This window comes from Aegilops tauschii, chromosome 5 (assembly GCF_002575655.3).
Source record: "Aegilops tauschii subsp. strangulata cultivar AL8/78 chromosome 5, Aet v6.0, whole genome shotgun sequence".
NCBI classification, from domain to species: Eukaryota; Viridiplantae; Streptophyta; class Magnoliopsida; order Poales; family Poaceae; genus Aegilops; species Aegilops tauschii.
The window spans coordinates 368,943,188-368,969,432 of record NC_053039.3 but is presented as its reverse complement, the minus strand read 5'-3'; the positions used below and the strand labels follow the sequence as shown (position 1 = coordinate 368,969,432).

The 26,245-nt window shown below is 52.6% G+C and overlaps 1 protein-coding gene across 1 annotated transcript; it reads right to left on the bottom strand.

Annotated features, from left to right (window-relative positions):
• Positions 1-384: 384 nt before the first annotated feature.
• On the bottom strand, positions 385-1,994 carry LOC109778712 (probable carboxylesterase 2). Its single transcript, XM_020337276.2, has one exon. The coding sequence runs from the start codon at positions 1,864-1,866 to the stop codon at positions 829-831; it is 1,038 nt and encodes a 345-aa protein (XP_020192865.1). The 5' UTR covers positions 1,867-1,994; the 3' UTR covers positions 385-828.
• Between the last annotated feature and the right edge of the window lie 24,251 nt (positions 1,995-26,245).

Here is a 26,245-nt window from a genome sequence, read left to right as displayed (position 1 = left end):
TGACGAGCCAGAGGAGTACTGGAGCGCGTGCGCCCCATTCCGATCCAAAAGGCGCGTCGCAGCACCATGATCGCACGCCATGATGGGCCGCGTCGCGTCGCGTCTCGATCGGAGCTCGCCGTGGCGAACACCCGGACGCGGCGGCGGCGCCCACTCCGGCGCACCGTCCGAACAACAGGGCGCGGTGCGGAGCGCAGCGATGATGCTTCGTACTACTACAACCGAGTCCCCTGAATGCGGGAAACACACTGACTGACAGACACAGACCCGCACGCACCAGCGTCAAAGAAAACAAAGGCCAGACACACATTCTCCGCCGCGCTGGCCGGGCACGTGCATGATGCCAATGGTAACTAGATGCGGCCACATAGAAACCAGCTCGGGTAATACTAAATCACACCATTCCATTTCCTTCCACACGGCCAGTTCACCATAGCAGCAGTACAAAAAGTTACACACTGGACACTGCAATCGCTAGGTAAATATAGTGACAGTGACACTACTATAGTAGTATACGGCTCGGTAGTTACTACTACTGGCGACTGCGAGAAACGGCCAACTACTACTACTGCGTTAACGTTGCAAGCTACTCCAGCTTGCTTAGCTGCAGATGGGTCGGTGGCAGAGCACGGCGCGGCCCCCCTCTCCGTCCGGCCGGTTGCTGGGGAGGAACCGAATCCACCTACGTACCGCACTCTACACCGTGGCGACACAAGAAATCGACTCAAACCAAAGGCCTTCCCCCTCGCTACGTACGTACGTACGTACTCGTTACCTAGCGTAGCAGAGCACTCATGTCGGGTGGGCGGTGTGGCCGCCGGCGAGCCACTAGTCGTCGCGGTTGATGAAGGCGACGAGGGTGGCCATCTCGGCCTGCGCCTGGGGCGTGCTCATCTTGGTGAGGAAGTAGACGTGGCCCTCGCCGGGGGTCTCGTACAGCTCCGCCTGCCCGGGCCAGCCGCTGCTCCGGAGCGCGCTGTAGTAGGCGCGCTGCCACGGGCTCAGCCGGTCCTGCCCGGACACGGTGACCAGCACGCGGGAGGCGCCGAGGTGCTGCCACGAGGCCGTCGGCAGCATCAGCGGGTTCGCGTACGGGTGGTCGATGGGGTACTTTCCCGCGCAGATGAAGCTCCAGGTGCGCGCCGCCGACTGCAGGAACGACGGGTCCGCGGAGTAGGCGCCCACCGCGCTCCGGCCCTGGAAGTAGGGGTCCAGGAGGGCCACGCCCTTGAGCCTCGCGCCGCCGTCCAGGCCCTCCTCCCCGGCGCGCAATGCCAGGTTGTGCGCGATGTTGCCCCCCGCGCTGTCGCCGGCGAGGAAGAGGCGGGACAGGTCGCCGTACTGGGACAGCCACTGGTCCGTCCCGGCCGCCGCATTGGCGAGCACCCACTTGAGCGCCGCCCACGAGTCGTCGTAGGCGGCCGGCAGCGGGTGCTCCGGCGCCAGGCGGTAGTTCACCGACACGGCCACCACGCCGGCCTTGGCCGCCAGGGTGTTGAGGTAGGCGTGGTAGATGGGGTTGAACGCCGACTCCACCACGAAGGCGCCGCCGTGGAAGTAGACCAGGACGGGCACCTTGGTGCTGGCGCGGAAGCTCGGGAGGTAGATCCGGGCGTCGACGCCGGCGGCGGGGTCGATGGTGACGTCCCTGGACGTGACGCCGGTGAGCGGGTCCGCGGCCGCGGAGACGCGGTCGGTGCCCATGAGCCGCTTCACCACGCCGCTCTTGTACTCGATGAGGAAGGGCGAGAAGTCGAACTTGACCTGCGAGCTGGCCTCGCCGCCGCGCGCCTTCCTCGCCGCCGCGACGCCGCAATGCGAGCAGACGAGGAGGAGGAGCGCCGGGAGCAAGATCCGGGACGCCATGGGCGGCAGTGAGTGCTGCGGAGGAGTGGGGAGTGGCAGGCAGCGTGTGGAGTGTGACTGTGAGCGAGTGAGGCGTGAGTGTGTCCTCGGGGCCGCTGCTGTGCTGCTTGAGGTTGGCGCGGGATGGGTCCGGTTATATGCGGCGTGGCAGCCGACAGGGCTGGGCGCACCGCACTATTTTCGTGGCGCGGATCGTGGTGGGCTTTAGCGCCCCGGCCCGGCCCTTTCTCCCTTTCCCGCCGCAACCGCACCCGCCCCCGCACCCTGCAGCGCATGTGCCTGGGCGCCCGCCCGCTTCATTCACACCCGCATTCGCATACTCGCCAAAAAGCTCACATGAATTCCTGCCTGTGATGGCGCAAACTTCTCGTCTTTACATATTACTCCTTTCACAACAGAAATAGAGAATCAGTAGAAAAGACAGCAGGTTTCAGGCACGCTTTTCTGAACCCAAAGATTCAGGTTTCACCAGAAAACCACGGTTCACATCACACACACACCACCACACTGCTCCGTAGCGCGACAATGCGACAGCGGCCATTGAATGCGGCGCGTACGATCGGCGTGGCCCATGGCGCCGTTCCCCGGCCACGCAACGCTGCCTCGCCTAGGTGGTCTGGCTGGTACCCGGCTAATCAAGGGCTCCCCCCCACGTCGACCTGTCCCGGTGAGTGGGGCGGCGCTCCGGCAATCAGTGATCGCTCCAGCGCCATCGGTTTGAGCTAGCTTTGTCGCCAAGGCAAGGCACTCGAGCCCTACTGGCGCACAGGCAAAGCCGCAGCGACGCATGGAGCCTGCCTCGCTGCACACCCTGGACCCGTGCACCAGCCACAGCTTTCGTGGAGCCGCGCCATAGAATACTGCGGAATTGCGGTCACGGGCTCACGCATCACGGGAGGAAGAGGAGAGAAGATGGTGTGATGTTCACGGACGCTTGTGCCGGCAGTGGCATTGATGGCGCCTTGTTTTGTTCTTCCTGTGAGCAGTCAATCGTGTCTGAGTTACGAGGCGCCCGCCGCGCTGTCCGGCGACGCAGCGGCATTGCCGTTCCGTGAAGATAGAGGGCCGTTGGAGTGGTGAAATTTCTTATCAGTTTCAGAAAAAAAAAATGTTTTTCATATGGGTCGGCAGCGCGCCTAACGCGCCGACCCATATGTGCAGGCGTGGCCGGCTGGCCGCCCAATTTTACATTGCATTCACATATTGTAAAATGAAAATTTAACAAGCAAAATAGTTTAGCCGCCCAAATAAATAGTATAATTTTACAGGCCAAATAAAAATAAAAGTGTTTCACATAGTTTTGCAAACGAATAAAAGAAGATACATCTATTGGTTACCAATATGAGTCCACATATGTTCAACCAAATCATTTTGCAGTTGCACGTGAGTTTCCCAATCACGCATGTCTTCATGAAACTGAGTGAACTGCTCAAATGTTGCCGCTAATTCATGCTCAGGCACAACATTCTCACCCTGAAACTGAAAGCCTTGATCGTACAGACGTTTCGGACGCTCGTCTTCTACGATCATATTGTGCATGATCACACAAGCAGTCATCACCTCCCATAGTTTCTGCGTGCTCCAAGTATTAGCAGGATACCGAACGATGCCCCATCGAGATTGCAAAACACCAAAGGCACGCTCGACATCCTTTCTAGCACTCTCTTGCTCTTGGGCAAATCTTTTCCTTTTCTCTGCGACAGGGTTGGGTATTGTCTTTACAATAGTGGTCCACTGAGGATAGATACCGTCACCCAAATAGTACCCTTTGTCGTAGTTGTGGACGTTGACAGTAAAGTTCATCGGTGGGCTGTTGCCTTCGGCAAGCCTAGCAAACACCGGCGGGCGCTCAAGCACGTTGATATCATTGTGTGATCCAGCCATGCCAAAGAAAGAGTGCCAGATCCAGAGATCTTGAGACGCCACGGTCTCTAGTATGACCGTGCAAGCCCTGACATGTCCCTTATACTGCCCTTGCCAAGCAGAAGGGCGGTTCTTCCACTCCCAGTGCATGCAGTCTATGCTGCCAAGCATCCCCGGGAAGCCCCTGCTAGCATTCATCGCCAACAAACGGGCTGTATCTTCAGCTGTCGGCTCTCTCAAGTACTCAGGGCCAAACACAACAATCACAGCCTTGCAGAACTTATACATGGACTCTAGGCATGTAGACTCGCTCATACGGACGTACTCGTCAATGAGATCACCGGGCACTCCGTATGCAAGCATTCGGATGGCGGCAGTGCATTTCTGATAAGAGGAGAAACCAATCTTGCCGACGGCATCCTCTTTGCACTCGAAGTAGTCATCATAGCCGACCACTCCCTCTCTAATACGGGTGAAAACATGCCTACTCATACGGAACCGGCGGCAGAATTTGTGATGTTTGAACAACGGGTTTGTTGTATCGAAGTAGTCCTTCCAGAGAAGGAAATGCCCGCTCTCCCGGTTACGATTCAACGCTGGAAGGTGGCCTGGAATGGAGCCATGGAACAACGACCGCTGGTTGTTGAGGTGGTGATGGACCAACACGGCAGCCAATATCTCCTCCTCGTCGTCGGACGACGAATCGTCGGAGTCGCAAATGAAATTGTGGAAAAAGAACTCGTCGGCGGAGTCCATTTTCGTACCTTGGCAAACTGTCGAACAGCTTGCGGGCGTCGAAGAAGGAGACGGCCGGCGAGAGTGCAGACGCGGCGCCCATAGACCAGCTAGCTGCCCTGCTAGAGTCCGACGAGTGTGACGGCGTCCGACGAGCGTGCCGGTCATATGTGGCGGGGCGGCGAGGCGTCTTCTTGGTCGCGGGCGGCTGGGCGGTGGGGGAAGCGGCGGCAGGAACCAGTTTGCTCCCCAGCGGCAAAACGGCGGCAGCGGGCGACTGGTGGTAGGGGCGGCGTTGGGTAGATGTGGAGGCGGCGGCAGCTGGAAGAGTCGCCGGCAAAAATGGGCAGCGGCGGCGGTGACGGAGGAGGCGGGGGCGAGGGTTCCTTGTTGGCCGGGGGGAGGGGGAGGCCAATGTGCCACAGACCAGCGGGCCAGGGGACAGGAGTAGGTGAGCGCGCGCGCGTCCGTCGCATGTCCGCGCCGACGCAAATCAGGCTAAAAAATGGGCCGGGAATGGGTCGCCCGCGGACGAAAAACGGACACGCGTCCGTTTGGGTCGGCGTGTTGGGCCGCCTTTTCTGTCCGCGCCGACCCAAACAGACGGCCGCGGACGAAATGGGTCGCCCCATTGGAGTTGCTCTCAGGGCATCTCCAGAGCTGATCCCTTCTCTCCGGCGTCCATACACGCACACGTGACTAGACCACAGGCACGGATGCGGGAGCAGGCCATCGAGAGCCGTCGGTAAAGGCCAATTTAAAATTCAAATAAAATTTGAATCACAGCGCGCCCCGAATCATACCAACGTCGGATCACATGCCCAATCACACCCAAAAAAGGCAAGCATGCTTAGGTTTTTACATGCCCGGTCACCAAAAAAATATCAGTCGAGCAATTCGTTTAAAAAATAGATTTTCTACCCTGCCGGACATGCAACCTGAGCCTCCACGCTCACGGTGTCGTCGCCGCAGCGTAGGCAGCCTCCACCTTCGGCTCATTCTCCACAGCACCCATTGTCGGTGTCAAAACCGGCGGATCTCGGGTAGGGGGTACCGAACTGTGCGTCTAAGGTCGATGGTAACAGAAGACAGGGGACACGATGTTTACCCAGGTTCGGGCCCTCTCTATGGAGGTAATACCCTATTTTCTGCTTGATTGATCTCGATGAATATGAGTATTACAAGAGTTGATCTACCACGAGATCGTAATGGCTAAAACCCTAGAAGTCTAGCCTGTATGATTACGATTGTCCCTATGGACTAAACCCTCCGGTTTATATAGACACCGGAGGGGACTAGGGTTGTACAAAGTCGGTTACAGAGAAAGGAATCTTTATATCCGGACGCCAAGCTTGCCTTCCATGCCAAGGAGAGTCCCATCCAAACACGGGCAAGAGTCTTCGGTCTTGCATCTTCACAGCCCATCAGTCCGGCGCATGTCAAACAGGCCGGACGCCCGAGTACCCCTTAGTCCAGGACTCCCTCAGTAGCCCCTGAACCAGGCTTTCAATGACGATGTGTCCGGCGCGCAGATTGTCTTCGGCATTGCAAGGCGGGTTCCTCCTCCGATGTCTTCAAAGAGCTGTACTCGGCCTTCCATTTAATGTCGTACCCATCGGCTTCTGTGTATCCATGGCTTCAGCTTCCACGTGTCGAGCGAATACGAGAGGTCAGTGTATTTTTTGCACATAACACCCCGGCCATGTAGGAAAAGCGTCTATTTAAAGAGTTTGGATCTCATATCCATTCAACACCACATGGAAAACCCTCAGAGCTTGCTAGGAGAAACCACTCCAACATGGCCAGCGCTCCTAGTTCTTCCTCTCGTCCCCACGGCTCCGAAAAAGGCGATTGGGAGAGATGTTCTGTATCCCATGGCCAGCTAGTGAAGCTGCAAACACAGGGATTTCTTCCCCCCGCGGATCTAGTTCCCGTTCGAGCAGGATTGACTTCCTTCAACGGCGGGGCTCAAGCGGAGAATTTCCCCAATCCATCCATGGGGGAACGAGTGTGCTTCGTTCTCTACTTGCTAAGAGGCGTCGGATTTCCAATTCACCCGTTCCTCCGAGGACTTCTGGAGTATTATGGCCTCCAACTGCACAATTTCACTCCTGCCTCCATCCTGCATATTGCGAGCTACGTTGCTCTTTGTGAGCTATTCCTAGGTTGTGAGGCCCATTTTGAATTATGGAGAAAACTATTCTGCCTCGTCCCTTGTAACCAAGAGGGATCAATATTCGAAGTGGGTGGAGCCGAGGTATGGCGCATCGCCGGGACCGGATACCTATCCGGCACGCCGAAGAAGGCGTCCGAAGTGTGGCCTTCCGAGTGGTTCTATATTGAGGACGTCGCCCTTCCCGACCCAGTCCGAATGGGTCTTCCCGAATTTTTAAGTGCTCCATTGAAGAAACACCACAGCTGGCGCCCTTGGAGCCTCGAGGAGGAAGATAGCGCGGAAGTCCGTCAATTGATGGGCAAGATAAAGTCGCTCGCCCAGTCTGGACTATCAATAGTCGAGGTAATGGCAACTTCCATAGTGCGAGGGGTTCAGCCACTCCAATATAGAGGACTTCCCGTGTGGCACTATAATGTGGAAGATGACGTCTCCCGCTGCGATCGGAAGGGTCCGGACACTCCCGCCGCTTTGGCCAAAATATTGGCTGAACTGTACAAAGGGGAGAAAGAGGAGTTCACTCATATTAAATGTCGAGATGGATTTTCCATGTACAATCCTCCTAGCTGGGTGAGTTATAATCCCACCGCTTTACCCAATCCTCTCCCTGAGTCACTTTTAATGGGTATTCACCCATCCATTTGTAACAGGAATGGCGGAAGGTTACCAAGGGGATCCATAGCCCCGCCCAACAGCCAGAGAATCACAACCGGGATCTTGACCCGGGATTCGAAGAGGATCCGGACATCTTCGTGGAGCTCGAGGATGGGGTGTTCTACCAGGCGAGCTATGACGGCACGGAAGTAGCCATCACCGCGACTATCCCGGTCTCCTCCCTGCCTTGCATGTAAGTGATCAAGAGACACCTTCTTCAGGAGAGCTTCTTCATTACGCCTCACTCACCGCACTATTTCGTGCTCCAAAGGGGAGGCGCCCGATGCCTCAACGTGCGTCAGAGGCATCTTCTAAGAGAGCAACACCCGCACCAAGCAAATCTTCGAAGAGGAAAACAAACGCGAACACGGCAGAGCCTTCAACAAAGAGGTATGGTTTTTGATCATGCCCCCTTGCAGTCACATCAGACTGTGACATTATCCGTTGTATCTTATCAGGAAAAGAGTTCGCCGGACTGTGTCCGGGGATCTTGCCGGCCGCGCCTCCACAAGTCAGGTTCCCGACCCTGCTTTAAAGGCGAGGGCTGATACGGGAGTGACGCCAGATTGTCCTTCGGCAGAGGAGTCGGATGATGTATCCGTCACAAACTCTGAAGTGGAAAGCGCCATGAATCATCGACGCCGGCGGGCCGCTCTTCGCGACCCCAGTTTCACAAAGGGGGCATTCAACGCCTTCAGTTCGGCTGATGCATACATCCAAGCTGCTCGAGACGGGCTTACTAGAGCCACAGACCAGCATTTGAAAGATATGGGGGTAAGTACACATTTGTACAAATCTGATAATTATATACCAGTAGCCCCCGAGACTTGAAGCAGTTGGTACAGCTGATTTAAGGATCATTGCATAACCAGGTGCTCACAGAGAAGAACAACCTATTGTCTCAAGAGCTGGAAAAGTGTCGGACCCAGCTAGCTGCTGCTACCGCCGAACTGGAGGAATCCAAAAAGGCATCGTCTGGTAAAGTTCCCCTCCATGGAGAAAATATAGTCATGTACCAGCAATATTAATACTTTTTGTATCTCCTATGGCAGGATCGTCGGATCAACTGAAGGAGGCCCTGCAAGTCGCGCAAGAAGCCAAAAGGCAACTGGCCGCGGGCGATCATGTGCTCACACGGGTCAGGGATGAGAAGAATAAGCTGCAGGATTCCAACACTCTGCTGGTCGAAGAACTAAAAGATGTGCGAGCCCAGCTAGCCGACTCTGTGAAGGAGAATAAAAAGCTACGAGGTGGCATATTCAGTATGCTACAGAAACTTGTCTCCCTGTAATTCGGCGAGGGTAGGAACTGACAGATTTATGTCTCCAGGTATGCTGACTGGCCGTCCCGAAGAGGACATGCCGGATCTCAAGGCGACCTGCTACAAGAGCTTTCCCAAAGGCACGAGCAAGTTCGGCAAGCAATGCGGAGTGTTGCCAAGGCTTTATGGCCATCCGCCTCCCCTCCGGGAAGTATGGCGGAGCTCGTGGAGCTATTTAAAGGAGCCCGGCGGCGTATTCGATTATGGAAGATATCAGCCTGCCGAGAAGGTGCACGAGAGGCCTGGGCCATGGTGAAGACACGGTACACCAAGCTTGATCCAAATCATATGGCCCGGGTTGGTCCTCTAGGGTCGGACGAAAAGTTTGGTATATGACCAGGTAAAAGTAGCCGCAAAATATTCCCAACAGGACTGTAAGCTAGACAGCCTGTTAGATGGTATAGAGGAGGAAATTTTTGAGTCCCAGTGACTATGTACTTTCCTTGACATATTTGTACCTAGCCGGATTGTAAAACGATCATCATGGCAGACCTTTTCGCTTCGACCTCTGTACCCGAAGGTACGGAGTGTTTCCGAATACCTGAGCGGCAAGATAGACCGGGGTATGCGTGGAAACCAGGCGTAGGGTGAGGGAGTCCTGGATTAAGGGGTTCTCGGGCGTCCGGACTATGATACGTAGGCTGGACTGATGGGCTGTGAAGATACAAGACCGAAGACTCTTTCCCGTATCCGGATGGGACTCTCCTTGGCGTGGAAGGCAAGCTTGGTGCCCTGATATGAAGATTCCTTTCTCTGTAACCAACTTTGTACAACCCTAGTCCCCTCCGGTGTCTATATAAACCAGAGGGCTTAGTCCGTAGAGGCAAGAATAATCATAGTCATACAGGCTAGACTTTTAGGGTTTTAGCCATTACAGTCTCGAGGTAGATCAACTCTTGTAATACTCATATTCATCAAGATCAATCAAGCAGGAAGTAGGGTATTACCTCCATAGAGAGGGCCCGAACCTGGGTAAACATCGTGTCCCCCGTCTCCTGTTACATCGACCTTAGACGCATAGTTCGGGACCCCCTACCCGAGATCCGCCGGTTTTGACACCGACATTGGTGCTTTCATTGAGAGTTCCGCTGTGTCGTCGTCAAGAGGTTTGATGGCCCTGTCAATCATCTACAACAATGTTGTCCAGGGAGAAGTCTTCCTCCCCAGACAGATCTTCGTATTTGGCGGCTTCGCACTGCGTGCCAACTCGCTTGGCCATCTAGAGCAGATCGGCAGTTACGCCCTTGGCCATCGGGTCAAATTTGAAAGCTTGAACTACGTCGCGGATATCCGCGGAGACTTGATCTTCGACGGATTGGAGACCACGGCAGCCGCTCCCTGTCACCGTGATGAACATGACTTAAATCTGTCATCGGACCATACCCAGGAGATAGCTCCTGTAACTGCTCTGGCCCTAGATTCGGAGCAGATCGCGCCATCCGAGAACGGAGGCTCAACCCCGCCACGGAAGCCGCAGAGTCAGCGGCGTCGGAGCCGCACACAGACCCAACCTCGAGTAGGATCTATGTCACTGGAACCTCGGACTCGTTTCCGGCTACAGGTTCCGAACCATGTGCGTCCGCGCACGTCGAGCTTGATCAAGCATCGATCGTCGAATTCAGCTTCGCGGACATCTTCCGGCATTCGCCTTTAGGCGACGTGCTAAACTCATTAAAAACACTCTCCTTAGCGGGGGACTCACAGCCGAATTATATCCGATTCAAACTGGAGGCTCATGACGGGGAATTTCGCTTCCCACCCACCGCCCACTTCATAGCCACTGTCGAAGACCTAACCGACACGCTTGATCACGGCTCCGAAGCGACGGCATAGATGATAATGTCGAAGAGGAGCAAGGACAAAACCCGCCGTTTACCGGGCACGGGACGGCCACTTCTTCGTACGACGTGTACATGGTAGACACACCTAAAGAGAACAATGGCGATAACGAGGAAGATCCAGTCGAGGATGAACCTCCCAAGATACAACCAAAGCGCCGACATCAGCGGCGCCGCTCTAAATCATGCCACAGAAAAAATAGCAATACCGGCACAGGAGAAGATAACACTCCGGACGGTGCCGAAGACAGAGAAGCCCCCGACGAGCAAACCGCCGAACAGGACGATCGGGAAGATGGGCAAGTTAGCCCTGATGAACAGGCCATAAACGAAGACTCAGAGGACAGCAATTATCTGCCACTCTCTGAGGATGAGGTGAGCCTCAGCGACGAAGACTTCATCGTGCCCGAGGAACCTCTCGAGCAGGAGTGCTTTAAGCGTCGGCTAATCGCCACTTCAAGGAGCCTGAAAAAGAGGTAGCAGCAGCTTCAAGCTGATCAAGATCTGCTCAATGACAGGTGGACTAACGTCCTGACAGCCGAGGAATACGGCCTCGAGCGCTCAACCAAATGTTATCCGAAGCGCAAATTGCTAACTCCGTTCGATAACGAGGTGCCGGAGCCCGTACCATCACCATGCAATACGGCCGACCGACCACCACGTGGTCGGGACAAAGCGGCAACTCAAGCCGAACACAAGCCCGCTCTACCTCACCGTAAAGGCTGCGATAAAACAGCTTGGGCACATACATATGACCTGCGGTAGGACTTGGACAGTAGAGCAGGTCAGAACAGATCGATCTATGGATCACGGGGACATGCCCCGACACGCGACAATGGCTACCTAGCTGGACACAACAATCATAATCCACCCCAACCGAGAATCGCAGACGGACTCCATCCGAGCTACGTCGCGACGCCGCCCGATATAGAGGCGCCGCACACCCACTTTGCTTCACCGACGAAGTAATGGAGCACGAATTCCCAGAAGGGTTTAAACCCATGAATATCGAATCATTTGATGGAACAACAGATCCCGCAGTATGGATTGAGGACTTTCTTCTCCATATCCACATGGCCCGCGGTGATGATCTCCACGCCATCAAATACCTCCCACTAAAACTAAAGGGTCCAGCACGGCACTGGCTAAACAGCCTTCCAGAGAACTCCGTTGGCAGCTGGGAAGACCTGGAAGACGCCTTTCGCGATAACTTCCAAGGTACATATGTTCGGCCGCCAGATGCCGATGACTTAAGTCACATCATCCAGCAACCCGGAGAGTCAACCAGGAAGCTCTGGACTAGGTTCTTAATTAAAAAGAACCAAATTGTTGATTGTCCGGACGCCGAAGCCCTCGCGGCCTTCAAACACAGCGTCCGGGATGAGTGGCTCGCCCGCCACCTCGGTCAAGAAAAACCAAAATCTATGGCAGCCCTTACCGCTCTAATGACCCGCTTTTGCACGGGAGAAGACAGCTGGCTCGCTCGTAGAAGCAACAGCGCCAGCGATCCGGGCACTTCCGAAGTCCGAGACGGCAACGGCAAGCCACGACGCAATAAACACAAGCGTCGCAATAATAACGAAATAAGGCAAGACACGGCGGTTAACGCCGGGTTCAGCGGCTCCAAACCCGGTCAACGGAAAAAGCCATTCAAGGCAAATAGAGACGGACCATCCAATCTAGACAAGATACTGGATCGGCCCTGCCAGATTCATGGCACCCCCGATAAACCAGCTACTCACACTAACAGAAGCTGTTGGGTCTTCAAACAAGCTGGCAAGTTTAATGCCGAACACAAGGGGAAGGGGCCGCCCAGTGACAGCGATGACGAAGAGACTCGCCAGCCGAATATCGGGGTTCAAAAGCAATTTCCCCCCAAGTGAAAACCGTAAACATGGTATACGTGACGCACACCCCTACAGGGGAGCACAGGCGTGCACCACAGGACGCATACGCCATAGAGCTGGTCCCCCTCAAAATTTAGTCATATCTGTCCCGAAGGTTTGGCAGCTCTGATCATCGATCCAATTATCGAAGAGACTGTCCGCAAAATGGACATTGATCCTTCAAGAATCAAGCCCACCACAACTATCCTCAAGGGAGCAATACCCGGCGTAGAAGCTCACTGCACGGGCTCCATCACACTGGAAGTCGTTTTCGGTTCGTCGAACAACTTCCGAAGCGAGGGCTTGACCTTTGATATTGCCCCGTTCCACAGTAGCTACCATGCACTTCTGGCGCATACCGCTTTTGCTCGTTTTAGTGCGGTCCCACTCTACGCCCGCGCAAAACTTAAAATGCTCGGTCCATGCGGCGTCATAACAGTAAATGGAAATATGGAACACTCCCTCCATACAGAGGACCATACTACGGCTATTACAACCGAAGTACAAAGCGGCCTCATCAAGCCGCATAACTCATCGGCCATTAGGCCGCTGGTCTTTATTAAATGGAACCGATCAATCTCAGAGCTGGATTAGCAGTTCAGCCTCCGTCGTTTGCCTTGCACACACGCGAAGTTTATACTGCACATGCATAATTATGTACTTAAAATACCCTAGTCATCGGCGGAGGCAAAATACGGACAAGCTTACAAGCACTCCCATTTCCTCCTTTTCTTTTCTAACCATTTTTTTATCTCTTATCACAGGTGGCTCAAACACTGGTCATCTCACGGACTCTTTCGGAGTTCGGCTTCATACACTTACCCAAAGGTTATTCCTGTTAAGGAATCCTTTCACCGAGGCAAGGCAACGCAGACGTGCGATAGGAGGTCCAAATAATTTTGTGTAGACCGCACTCCCTATTTCGAGCCTGTAAAGTGCCTTCTCCCTCAGCCTTCGACCACCGGCATGTCAAATAGCCTAGGTTGTGGCGTTATTATTTGTAAAATGGCAATTGACATATCGATCAGGTTCCAGTGAACATAATCCGTATCCAGTATTCACTTTTGTCTAAAGAGCTAAAAAAATCCGGTTGTTTCACACTTGCACCTTGGCACAGAATGCCAGGGGCTCGATATGGGAGCAAATGAGTTGCCAACAAAGTTCGAACAGCTTTATAGCACACTTCGGCGTCATGAGTTTGGCCTTATATGCACCAGCTCCGAATCATGTATTTGGTCAATAGTTGGGTAGCCCAGCTCCTGTGCTTACTACCTTACGTTCCGCTATATCGGCTAGGGTAGTAAACGGAGAACTACTGCGATTGTGTCCCGGTATCCGGATGAGCACCTCGGTAGAGAAAGCCGAAAACGGACTGTCATGATGCGGCGAGAGCTGGTCAACCACTCCATGACTTACTAGAATCATTCGCGATTCCTTCCGTATTACACGAAGGCCCGTTCTTAAGGTCACCCATGTAACGCGCCGTATTCGGATAACTGCGTACATACCAGGGGCTATATCGTAGACCCACCGTCAAACTCCTATGATTAAGTGAAAGTGTTAGAGCCCTATAGTCCGATTGCCTAGTTCGCCGCATTGACACCTCCTTCACAGACCAAGACGTTGGGTCAAGAGTGATCAAGTGCTTTTCCGAACACCCCTGTATTTTACGCGAGGGGGCTGAAGCCGACGACTGGAAAACTTTCAGATTATACAAAAAAACGGCCGCACAGGAGGAGCCAAAACTTTTAGGCATAGCCTTAAAATATCATAATATTGTTTTTACAATTTCAATACATTTCACTCGAATATCATATCTTTCGAGCACTGACCCTCTATCAAGCGGGCACCCTCTAAGACATCCTCGAAATAATGCTCTGGCGTGTGATGCTCCTTGACCTTGGGTGGACTTTTCGCTGCAATATCGGCGGCCTTCATCTTTGCCCAGTACGTCTTGACGCGGGCAAAGGCCATCCATGCACCTTCAATGCACGTTGACCGCTTAACAGCGTCGATACGCGGCGCCGCATCAACAGGTCGTTGCACCAATCCGAAATAACTATTCGGAATTGGCTCAGTCGGCCACAACCGGACCACGACGTCCTTCATGGCAGAACCGGATATCTTGTGGAGCTTGGCCCACTAGGCCATCTGTTCGTTCAGCAACAGCGGGCGCTTTGGCGTGCCAAATTGTGACCAGAAAAGCTTCTCCCTTGCATACCCTTCTTGCGCTTCGTAAAACTACGCCGCATCGGAGGCACTCTTCGGCAAATCCAATAATGCGTCTGGAGAGCTCCGCATTTGATTAAGCGGGGAATACTTCGGATCGCCGAATTTAGTCTGTAATAAGAAAGGCTTACCGGCCGCTATCTCCCCAGCTTGCCGGATCTCTTCCCGAGCCGCTCTAGACTCAGATCGTGCTTCTCTCGCCTCTTGTAAGGCCTTGTCGAGATCGACCGCTTTGGCTTTGTTATCCCTCTCGAGGAATTCGCACCGGACAGTGGCTTCCTTTAGCTCGCGCGCCATAGTAGACATTCTCTCCTCACATTGGCATTGAGCAGCCTGTCCGGCTTTTAACTCATCAGCTGCCTTTTCGGCAGCCACATTACTCATCTGGGCTTGCTCCTTGGCTCGGGCAAGTTCAGCCCGAAGGGTCTCCACCGCGGCAGCACTATCTGCAGATACGTATGTCTTAGAATATAATTCTAGCTTCGTGCTCATGTTATTATACATACATACGCTGACCGCCCCAAAACATACCTTGCACCTCGTCGAGTCGCTTGTTAATAAACGTGATGTCATCATCCGCCACATCAAGTTTTTGCTTCAGACCTGCAACCTCTGTAGCGTGGGCAGTCGTCATGGAGGTAACAGCCTGTGTTCCAATTAATTAGATTATTTCCTGTGCGCATCTTTTTTGATCCTCTGATTGCCTCCCTTTGGACGCCAACCAGAGTCTCAGGGGCTACTATCTATACACATGTGCATTTTGCGTGTAGAGCACAATCGAAAATATAACATTACGTACCTCGAAGCCTCTTAGCAGGCTCATGAAAGCTTCATCCAATCCGCTTTTCGCGGACAGAATCCTCTCAACCACCGTACCCATCAAGGTACGATGTTCCTCTTAGATGGACGAATATCGCAACATGTCCATCAGTGTATCTGGCACCTCCGGATTCTTGGAAGCAGTTATGGGAGCACGAACTCCCTCTGGAAGGATATGTTTGCTTGACCCTAGAGTCGTCTCCGGCTATAAAACGGATAGTCCGGAGCCTTTATTGTTGGTCCCCGTAGGGACCGCACACCCCGGACCCCGGGCGACTGAAGTTTCACCTTGGGGCGTTGTCTCCATTATCCTCTGTTGATCGGGAGAGATCCTCCGGGACGACACCTCGATGTCGTCCGCCCTGTTGGGCGAGGAAGCTTGTGGAGGCGTCTCGCTTTCCATCATCTCCGGAAGAAGATCCCCCTAAGAGGAGGATTGTTGAGGAAGACTGTGTGTCGGACTGCAAAACATGTATTCTAGATGTCACCCTTGTAACAGGAAAGGAACGGGATATGTTTAAAACACCTTTGTTCACTTACGATTCGGCTGAAGGCTTGTCCTTATGGAGGAAATGTGCGACAACGTCGCCTTCCGAGCCTGAACCGCCCGACAGGGGCATCTTACCTCGCTTAGGAGTCTTCACCTCCCAAACTTCGGAGGCGGCCCTTTTCTTACCATGGGGAGAAAGGATGTCAGCTTCTCCTTCTCTTTTGTCTTCGGAAGAGGGAGCTTTAATCTCCCCGGACACAATGTTTGGTGTACCTTCGGAATGGAGGCTACCTTTGGCTCCCCCGCTCTCCTTATTGTCCTCTTTCACCAGCACCTGGTATGGCGCCGGGACCAGCATCCTTGTTAGCACAGTACTAGCTGAGTCTTCAGGAAGGGGGGCCGAACACCTGATTCGCTCCGCCTTCTTTATCCAGCCCTGGAAGAAGATGGTTTTCTTAGTATCTTAGTATGAGATGTTTAACTAAGCTGTGTTCAGGAGTCAAGTGCTTACCGAGGTATCCGGATGGTTGCAGTCAAGGCCGATGTCCTCTGTAGTATCCGGCCACTATTTTCGTGTCCCGAAAAATAACTTCCACATTCCTCTGTGCGTCGCGCCAAAGAAGTGCTGAAGGGTTCGTGGTCCTTCTGGATTGAACTCCCACATATGGAGGGGCCATCACTGGCACGGGAGGACCCGACGGACTAACATTACTTGAATCATGTCGATGAGTTCCGTGTTCTTCTCAAGGAGACTCCGGATGCGGCTCTGTAGAGTCTGCACTTCGTCGATTGATCCCCAGTACAACCCATTATTGACCCATGATGCGAGCTGAATTGGAGGGCCAGATCGGAACGCAGGTGTAGCTGCCCACTTGGTACCACGGGGTTCAGTGATGTAAAACCACTCCCGTTGCCATAAGTCGGAAGATTCTGTGAAGGATCCTTTTAGCCAAGGAGCGTTGATGAGTTTGCTCACTGTAGCACCACCGCACTCTGCTTGTTTCCCATCAAATACCTTCGGATTCACATTAAAAGTCTTGAGCCACAAGCCGAAGTGTGGGGGAATACGGAGGAAGGCATCGCACGTGACAATGAACGCCGAGACGTGAAGAAAGGAGTCCGGAGTTAGATCGTGAAAATCTAGCCCGTAATAGAACATGATCCCTCGAACAAAGGGGTGGAGAGCGAACCCTAGCCCTCGGAGGAAGTGGGAGATAAACACGACCCTCTCGCTGGATCTGGGAGTAGGAATAACCTGCCCTTGAGCAGGAAGCCTGTGGGGGATTTCCGCGGTCAGGTATCTTGCCGCCCGGAGCTTTGCGATATCCTCCTCTGTGACAGAGGAAGCCACCCACCGACCTTGAGGGCTGGGTCCGGACATGACTGGGAAGCTCGAATCAATTAAATTGAACCTTGGGTGCTGGAGCTCGAGGTTGGAGAGGTTGAGGAAAGGGTTGGCGTGAAGAAGCAAGACGGGTCTTAGCCCCTTTATAAAGGCAATGAATATCGAACGCCTCCTCCTAAGCCTTAAAACTTGCCCATTCCTAAGGAATCATGCCAACCGGACGGTTGGAATACCCGCGCCCGTGTTGATGAGGATCCCGCAATAAGGGGACACGATCTCTGCTTCGACAAGACGTGCCAATGAAACCACATCTCGGAACATGGAGCGACAGGCTAAAAAAGATTTGATATAATAACCGGGTGGTGACGTAATGTCACGCTACAAAAAAGTTGTCAGTGGATTGGACTCGTGAAATATTATACTCTCTGCAGTGGTGTGTGGTCCTTGTTTTGTAGAGCCGGACACGTTCGTTGTGTTCGCATGCTGTGTTGGAGTATGCGGAGAAGGAACCCGCCTTGCAATGCCGAAGACAATCTGCGCGCCGGACACCTCGTCATTGAAGCCTGGTTCAGGGGCTACTGAGGGAGTCCTGGATTAAGGGGTCCTCGGGCGTCCGGACTATGATACGTAGGCCGTACTGATGGGCTGTGAAGATACAAGACCGAAGACTCTTTCCCGTATCCGGATGGGACTCTCCTTGGCATGGAAGGCAAGCTTGATGCCCTGATATGAAGATTCCTTTCTCTGTAACCGACTTTGTACAACCCTAGTCCCCTCCAGTGTCTATATAAACCGGAGGGCTTGGTCCATAGAGGCAAGAATAATCATAGTCATACAGGCTAGACTTTTAGGGTTTTAGCCATTACGATCTCGAGGTAGATCAACTCTTGTAATACTCATATTCATCAAGATCAATCAAGCAGGAAGTAGGGTATTACCTCCATAGAGAGGGCCCGAACCTGGGTGAACATCGTGTCCCCCGTCTCCTGTTACCATCGACCTTAGACGCATAGTTCGGGACCCCCTACCCGAGATCGCCGGTTTTGACACCGACATAGGGGTCATAGTTGCTTGAACAGACAAGTTGTATCCGGCTAGCTATGTTATATTACATTGTAATTGTAAGAAACATCTTCCAGAGAGAATAGTTCCGTTAAGGGTTCCTTTCCCTGGGCGAACATGCGTGAAATTGCGTGTCCGAACTGTGATTGAAAAATCGCAGTATACGTAACATCTGGGGGTTCATAATGTAATGAGTGTGAAAACATCTTTAGTCCGCCGACCAAATATTCCCTTAAGAACGCTAGCTTTTGGCTTCACCCAGTCTGAGGTACACATCCGGATGACCCAGCAGTAACAATCGCAGAGATGCTCCCTTTATGCCCTAGCCGAACAAACGGGAACGTAGGGCATAAGCACAGGAGCCAGGCAGCCCAGCTTGGCCAAAACTTAAGTCATAACGATGCATATAATGGCGAAGAAAAGGTACATATGGAGAGAAAACACATATGTAATGAGCTTGATGCCCAGGAAATAGTAATAAGCTTCTATACAAGAAGCCCCCAGGTATTATGGGCGTACATATTTAATGATGTGTATGTCGTTTGTGCGTGATTTAGCCGCACGGGAGCTTTAAAGCTAAAAGCGAAAAGAGAGGAAAAAGTAATGGAAACAAAAGGGAGAAGAAGACGAACAAAGAGTTCGGCTCTAGGCGTAGAATCTTCGGAGTCTGGCCGCGTTCCATGGGTTCGGCTCTAGGCGATTGTCTGATGCATCACGCAGGCGGTACGCTCCTCCAATGAGAACTTCGTCAATGATGAAGGGACCCTCCCACTTGGGCTTGAGTTTGTCGTTTTTCTTCTCTGGCAAGCATAGAACGAGTTTGCCGACATTATAAGTCTTGGCCCGCACTTCTCTGCTTTGATATCTCTGAGCCTGCTGTTGATAAAATGCGGAACGGGCTTTTGCGACGTCCCGCTCCTCCTCCAGGGCATCTAAGCTGTCCTGCCGATCAAGCTTGGCCTCTCTCTCTTCGTACATGCGCACTCGAGGTGAGTCATGAATAATGTCGCAGGGTAATACAGCCTCTGCGCCGTACACCATGAAGAAGGGTGTATATCCGGTAGTGCGACTGGGCGTGGTCCGCAGCCCCCAGAGTACGGAGTCGAGCTCCTCAACCAATGCTTGTCTGATTCTTTCAAAGACCGCACTAGTCTAGGCTTGATGCCGCTCATAACAAGACCATTGGCTCATTTGACTTGACCGTTTGTTTGCGGGTGATAGACAGAGGCATAATCGAGCTTAATGCCCAGATTAGTACACCAGTTTTTCACCTCATCGGCTGTGAAATTGGAGCCGTTATCGGTGATGATGCTGTGTGGGACACCATAACGGTGCACGACACCAGATATGAAGTCTATCACTGGTCCGGCTTCGGTCGTTTTAACTTGTTTGGCCTCTATCCATTTAGTGAACTTATCTACCATGACCAGTAGATATTTTTTCTTATGGCTTCCTCCTTTAAGGGGTCCGACCATATCAAGCCCCCAGACCGCAAAAGGCCAAGTGATGGGGATTGTTTGCAGAGCGGTGGGTGGCATATGGCTTTGATTGGCGAAAAGCTGGCATCCGACGCAACGTTGGACAAGGTCGTGTGCATCTGTCGGGCCGTCGGCAAATAGAAACCTGTACGGAAGGCCTTACTTACAAGGGCCCGAGCCGCGGCGTGGTGACCACCAAGACCGGCATGAATTTCAGCCAAGAGTTGCCGTCCCTCTTCTTCAGAGATACATCTTTGAAGTACTCCGGTAGCGCTTTTCTTGTAGAGCTCTCCATCATGGACCTTGTAGGCTTTCGAGCGCCAGACAATGCAGCGAGCCTCATTCTGATCCTCAGGGAGCTCTCGCCTATTAAGGTAGGCCAAGAAGGGTTCGGTCCATGGGGCAATGACTGCCATGATAAGATGGGCCGATGTTGTTATTTCGGTGGCTGAGCCCCCGATGATATCGGTATTGTGTTCGGAATCTGGGGGTATGATCGGGTCTGGAGTCGTGTTGCTGCTCTCCCCTTGCCACACCACGGATGGCTTGAAGAGCCTTTCTAGGAATATGTTAGGCGGGACGGGGTCGCGCTTGGTGCCGATGCGAGCAAGGACATCCGCCGCTTGATTACTTTCTCGTGCCACATGGTGAAACTCGAGCCCCTCGAACCGAGCTGACATTTTGAGAACGGCGTTATGACAGGCCGCCATCTTCGGATCTTTGGCGTCGAAGTCTCCATTTATTTGGGATATTGCGAGGTTTGAATCCCCGCGCACCTCCAGGCGTTGTATGCCCATGGAGACGGCCATCCGAAGACCATGCAGTAAGGCCTCGTATTTGGATGCGTTGTTGGAGTCTGTGTATAATATTTGGAGTACGTACTGAACTGTGTCTCCAGTGGGGGATGTCAAGACAACGCCCGCTCCTAAGCCTGCCAGCATTTTGGAGCCATCGAAGTGCATGACCCAGTTAGAATATGTGTCGTACTCTTTAGGGAGTTCGGCCTCTGTCCATTCGGTGACGAAGTCGGCCAGTACTTGGTATTTAATGGCTCAGCGCGGTTTGTATGTTATGTCGAATGGAAGGAGCTCAATGGCCCACTTAGCAATCCGGCCTGTGGCATCGCGGTTGTTTATTTTGTCATTCAGTGGTACTTCGGAAGCCACCGTGATCGAGCACTCTTGGAAGTAGTGTCGCAGCTTCCGGGATACCATGAAGACCGCGCATGCTATCTTTTGGTAATGAGGGTACCGGGATTTGCATGGTGCGAGGATAGTGGACACGTAGTATACCGGCTTCCAGAGCGGGAATTTGTGTCCGTCCTCCTCTCGCTCGACGACGAGCACCGCGCTCACCACTTGGTGCGTTGCCGATATGTATAATAGCATGGGTTCGCTGATGTTCGGTGCGGCCAGGATTGGGTTGCTTGCTAAAAGAGCCTTTATTTCTTCCAGTCCGGCTGTTGTCGCATCCGTCCATTCGAAGTGGTCGGTGCGTCGGAGAAGGCGATAGAGTGGCAGTGCTTTTTCTCCTAATCTGGAGATAAAGCGGCTTAAAGCTGCCACACATCCGGCTAGTTTTTGGACCCGTTTAAGGTCCGTTGGCGCAACCAATTGTGACAAAGCTCGGATTTTGGCTGGGTTTGCTTCAATTCCTCTACTGGAAACGATGAATCTTAGCAGTTTTCCAGCGGGAACGCCGAAAACACACTTTTCCGGATTAAGCTTAATGTCATATGTACGGAGGTTGTCGAATGTGAGACGCAGATCGTCTATCAATGACTCGACATGCCTAGTTTTGATGACTATGTCATCCACATATGCTTCAATTGTCTTGCCGATCTGTTTCTCCACGCATATTTGAATCATGCGTTGGTAGGTGGCCCCAGCGTTTTTGAGCCCGAAGGGCATAGTGTTGAAGCAGAATGGCCCATATGGGGTAATGAACGCCGTTGCGGCTTGGTCGGACTCCTTCATTTTGATTTGATGGTATCCGGAGTATGCGTTGAGGAAACACAGTGAGTCGTGTCCCGCGGTAGCATCAATAATCTGATCGATGCGAGGGAGGGGGAAGGGATCCTTAGGGCAGGCCTTGTTGAGGTCTTTAAAATCGACGCATAGGTGCCAGGATTTATCCTTCTTTGGTACCATCACCAGGTTTGCTAGCCAGTCCGGATGTTTTATTTCTCTAATGAACCCGGCCTCGATTAACTTGGCTAGCTCCTCCTCCATGGCTTGTCGTTTGGGTTCGGAAAAGCGCCGCATTGTTTGCTTGACCGGCTTGTATCCCTTTAGTATGTTGAGGCTATGTTCGGGCAACCTGCGTGGGATCCCTGGCATATCAGAAGGGTGCCAGGCGAATATGTCCCAGTTCTCGTGCAGGAACTCTCGTAGCGCGGCGTCAACCGTTGGTTCGAGTTGTGCCCCGATGGATGCTGTCTTCTTGGGGTCCGTCGGGTGGACATGAAATTTGACTATTTCATCTGCTGGTTTAAAGGAGGTGGATTTGGGTTGTTTGTCCAGGATTACGTCATCCCTATCCACAGTGGAGCACAGCATGGTCAGCTCTTCAACCGCGAGGGCTTCAGATAGTGCCTCGAGGGCCAGGGATGCGGTTTTGTTTTCGGCGCGGAGTGCTATGTCCGGATCACTGGCAAGAGTGATGATACCGTTGGGCCCAGGCATCTTGAGCTTCATGTACCCATAATGAGGTATAGCTTGGAAGCGTGTAAATGCATCTCGCCCCAATAGGGCGTGATATCCGCTGTTGAAAGGGGCCACTTGGAAGGTTATCTCTTCAGACCGATAGTTCTCCGGCGTGCCAAATACCACGTCAAGTGTGATTTTTCCCGCACATCGCGCCCCCCGACTGGGAATGATTCCTCGGAAGGTCGTGCTGCTTTGCTCAATGCGGCTCCTGTCTATTTCCATTTTGTTGAGTGTATCCTCGTAGATGAGGTTTAGTCTGCTGCCGCCGTCCATGAGCACTTTGGTGAGCCGAAAACCGTCCACAATTGGGTTGAGGACCAAGGCGGCCGGTGCCCGGACTGTCCTGAATTTTGGTTCGTCACTGCAATTGAAAGTTATGGCTGTGTCGTTCCAAGGGTTTGTTACCGTGACTTGGCAGACTTCGGCGAGGTTGCGGAGGGCCCTTTTGCGCCGATTGTTTGAAGCAAAAGTTTCGAAGACCGTTAATACGCTGAGGTCTTCGTCTTCCGGGGTTGTTGCTCTGGGGTATTTTTGAAGGAAATATGCCCTAGAGGCAATAATAAAGTATTATATATTTCCTTATATCATGATAAATGTTTATTATTCATGCTAGAATTGTATTAACCGGAAACATAATACATGTGTGAATACATAGACAAACAGAGTGTCACTAGTATGCCTCTACTTGACTAGCTCGTTAATCAAAGATGGTTATGTTTCCTAGCCATAGACATGAGTTGCCATTTGATTAACGGGATCACCTCATTAGGAGAATGACGTGATTGACATGACCCATTACGTTAGCTTAGCACCCGATCGTTTAGTATGTTGCTATTGCTTTCTTCATGACTTATACATGTTCCTATGACTATGAGATTATGCAACTCCCGTTTACCGGAGGAACACTTTGTGTGCTACCAAACGTCACAACGTAAATGGGTGATTATAAAGGTGCTCTACAGGTGTCTCCAAAGGTACTTGTTGGGTTGGCGTATTTCGAGATTAGGATTTGTCACTCCGATTGTCGGAGAGGTATCTCTGGGCCCACTCGGTAATGCACATCACTATAAGCCTTGCAAGCATTGTGACTAATGAGTTAGTTGCGGGATGATGTATTACGGAACGAGTAAAGAGACTTGCCGGTAACGAGATTGAACTAGGTATCGAGATACCGACGATCGAATCTCGGGCAAGTAACATACCGATGACAAAGGGAACAACGTATGTTGTTATGCGGTCTGACCGATAAAGATCTTCGTAGAATATGTGGGAGCCAATATGGGCATCCAGGTCCCGCTATTGGTTATTGACCGGAGAGGTGTCTCGGTCATGTCTACATAGTTCTCGAACCCGAAGGGTCCGCACGCTTAAAGTTACGATGACAGTTATATTATGAGTTTATATGTTTTGATGTACCGAAGGTTGTTCGGAGTCCCGGATGTGATCACGGACATGACGAGGAGTCTCGAAATGGTCGAGACATAAAGATTGATATATTGGACGACTATATTCGGACACCGGAAGTGTTCCGGAGAAGTTTAGGATTAAACCGGAGTGCCGGAGGTTTACCGGAACCCCCCGGGGAAGTATTGGGCCTTAGTGGGCCTTGAGGGGAGAGAGAGGGCAGCAGCCAGGAGGTGGCGCGCCCCCTCCCAGGAGGAGTCCTAGTTGGACTAGGAGAGGGGGGCGCAGCCCCCTTTCCCTCTCCCTCTCCCTCTCTTTCCTTCCCCCCTCTTTTACTAGTAGGACTAGGAAAGGGGAGTCCTACTCCTACTAGGAGGAGGACTCCCCCCCTCTCCTTGGCGCACCTAGGGGCAGCCGGCCTCCCCCTTGCTCCTTTATATACGGGGGCAGGGGGGCACCTCTATACACACTTGATATACGATATTTTAGCCGTGTGCGGTGCCCCCCTCCACCATATTACACCTCGATAATACCATTGCGGAGCTTAGGCGAAGCCCTGCGTCGGTGGAACATCATCATCGGCACCACGCCGTCGTGCTGACGAAACTCTCCCTCAACACTCGGCTGGATCGGAGTTCGGGGACGTCATCGAGCTGAACGTGTGTAGAACTTGGAGGTGCCGTACGTTCGGTACTTGATCGGTCGGATCGTGAAGACGTACGACTACATCAACCGCGTTGTGATAACGCTTCCGCTGTCGGTCTGCGAGGGTACGTGGACAACACTCTCCCCTCTCGTTGCTATGCATCACCATGATCTTGCGTGTGCGTAGGAATTTTTTTTGAAATTACTACGTTCCCCTACAATTTTTGGTGAGGATATCCTCGCCGCTCTTGGCCACTTGCCGGAGTATCAACGTGCTCTAAGGCTGTGGGTTGGTATGGTATCCGGTGTTGTGTGTATTTTGCATGGCCTGTCGAGCCATCCCTCCAGAACAGTTCTGCGACCCGTAATGTGCTTTGATTTCTTTACTATTGGTTCGGGTGCCCTGCGAGGGTGCATCCTTTTTACCCGGATGAACGGTTGAGTGGAAACCAGTGGTTCCCACAGAGCTGCATGAGTTTTCCAGGCGCTTTCCATTGTGTGGTACTTCTGTATGATGGTTGCCAAGTCAGCGAAGTGTAATACGCGATGGCGGTTGATGGAGTTGAGGATTCCTATGTCCGTGTAATTATTGCAGAATGATGAGATCGCGTCTTCATCGTGGCAATCTTTAATCTTGTGTTTGACAAGGAGGAATCTGGCCCAAAAGTGATGGACTGTTTCCTGAGACTGTTGCCGTATGTACATGAGATCGCGTATATGTGGGTGGGTGGGTGGTTTTAAATCCGAACCCTGACCCAATTTAGGATCCGGAGTTTGAGAAACCTCCGATCTTAATGGTTCGCGCTCCGGGATATCAACTGATTTTTCAGGCCCATCATCCGATTCTAAGTTCGGAGGACAGGGCACGTCGTTCCGCGGACAGGTATCCGACTCTTCGAGCTCGGAAATCCGAACATAGTTCGTCCTCAATGTAGAGGAAGAGTTGTCATTTTGCTCCTCTACTACTTCTATCTGGTGGGTGATCGGCGGGGACTTGAGTTCTCTCTGATCGGGTTTAAGCCCAATCCGATCGTAGTCTGTAGCGACTGTCGGTGTCAAAACCGGCGGATCTCGGGTAGGGGGTCCTGAACTGTGCGTCTAAGGTCGATAGTAACAGGAGACGGGGGACACGATGTTTACCCAGGTTCGGGCACTCTCTATGGAGGTAATACCCTACTTCCTGCTTGATTGATCTTGATGAATATGAGTATTACAAGAGTTGATCTACCACGAGATCGAGGTGGCTAAACCCTAAAAGCCTAGCCTGTATGACTATGGTCATGAGTATCTCCCCCCTCCGGACTAAGTCCTCCGGTTTATATAGACACCGGGAGGATCTAGGGTTACACAAGGTCGGTTACAAAGGAAAGGAATCTACATATTCGGTCGCCAAGCTTGCCTTCCACGCCAAGGAGAGTCCCATCCGGACACGGGTGCAGTCTTCGGTCTTTGTATCTTCACAGCCCATCAGTCCAGCCCATGGCTAACAGGCCGGACGCCCGAGGACCCCTTAGTCCAGCACTCCCTTAGTAGCCCCTGAACTTGGCTTCAATGATGAGGAGTCCGGCACGCGGATTTGTCTTCGGCATTGCAAGGCGGGTTCCCTTCTTTCCGATACTTCACAATGGTCTTCGGACGATCGGGTTCGGCTTGGCAGCACGAGCAGCATATACTTCCACAGAGGGCATAATAATTTATAAGTCCAATCCTCTGGCAACTTTTTACAACA

What these genes read in the sequence shown, in the direction of transcription:
- LOC109778712 (XM_020337276.2), bottom strand. Translation starts at nt 1,866, where the DNA reads ATGGCGTCCCGGATCTTGCTCCCGGCGCTCCTCCTCCTCGTCTGCTCG.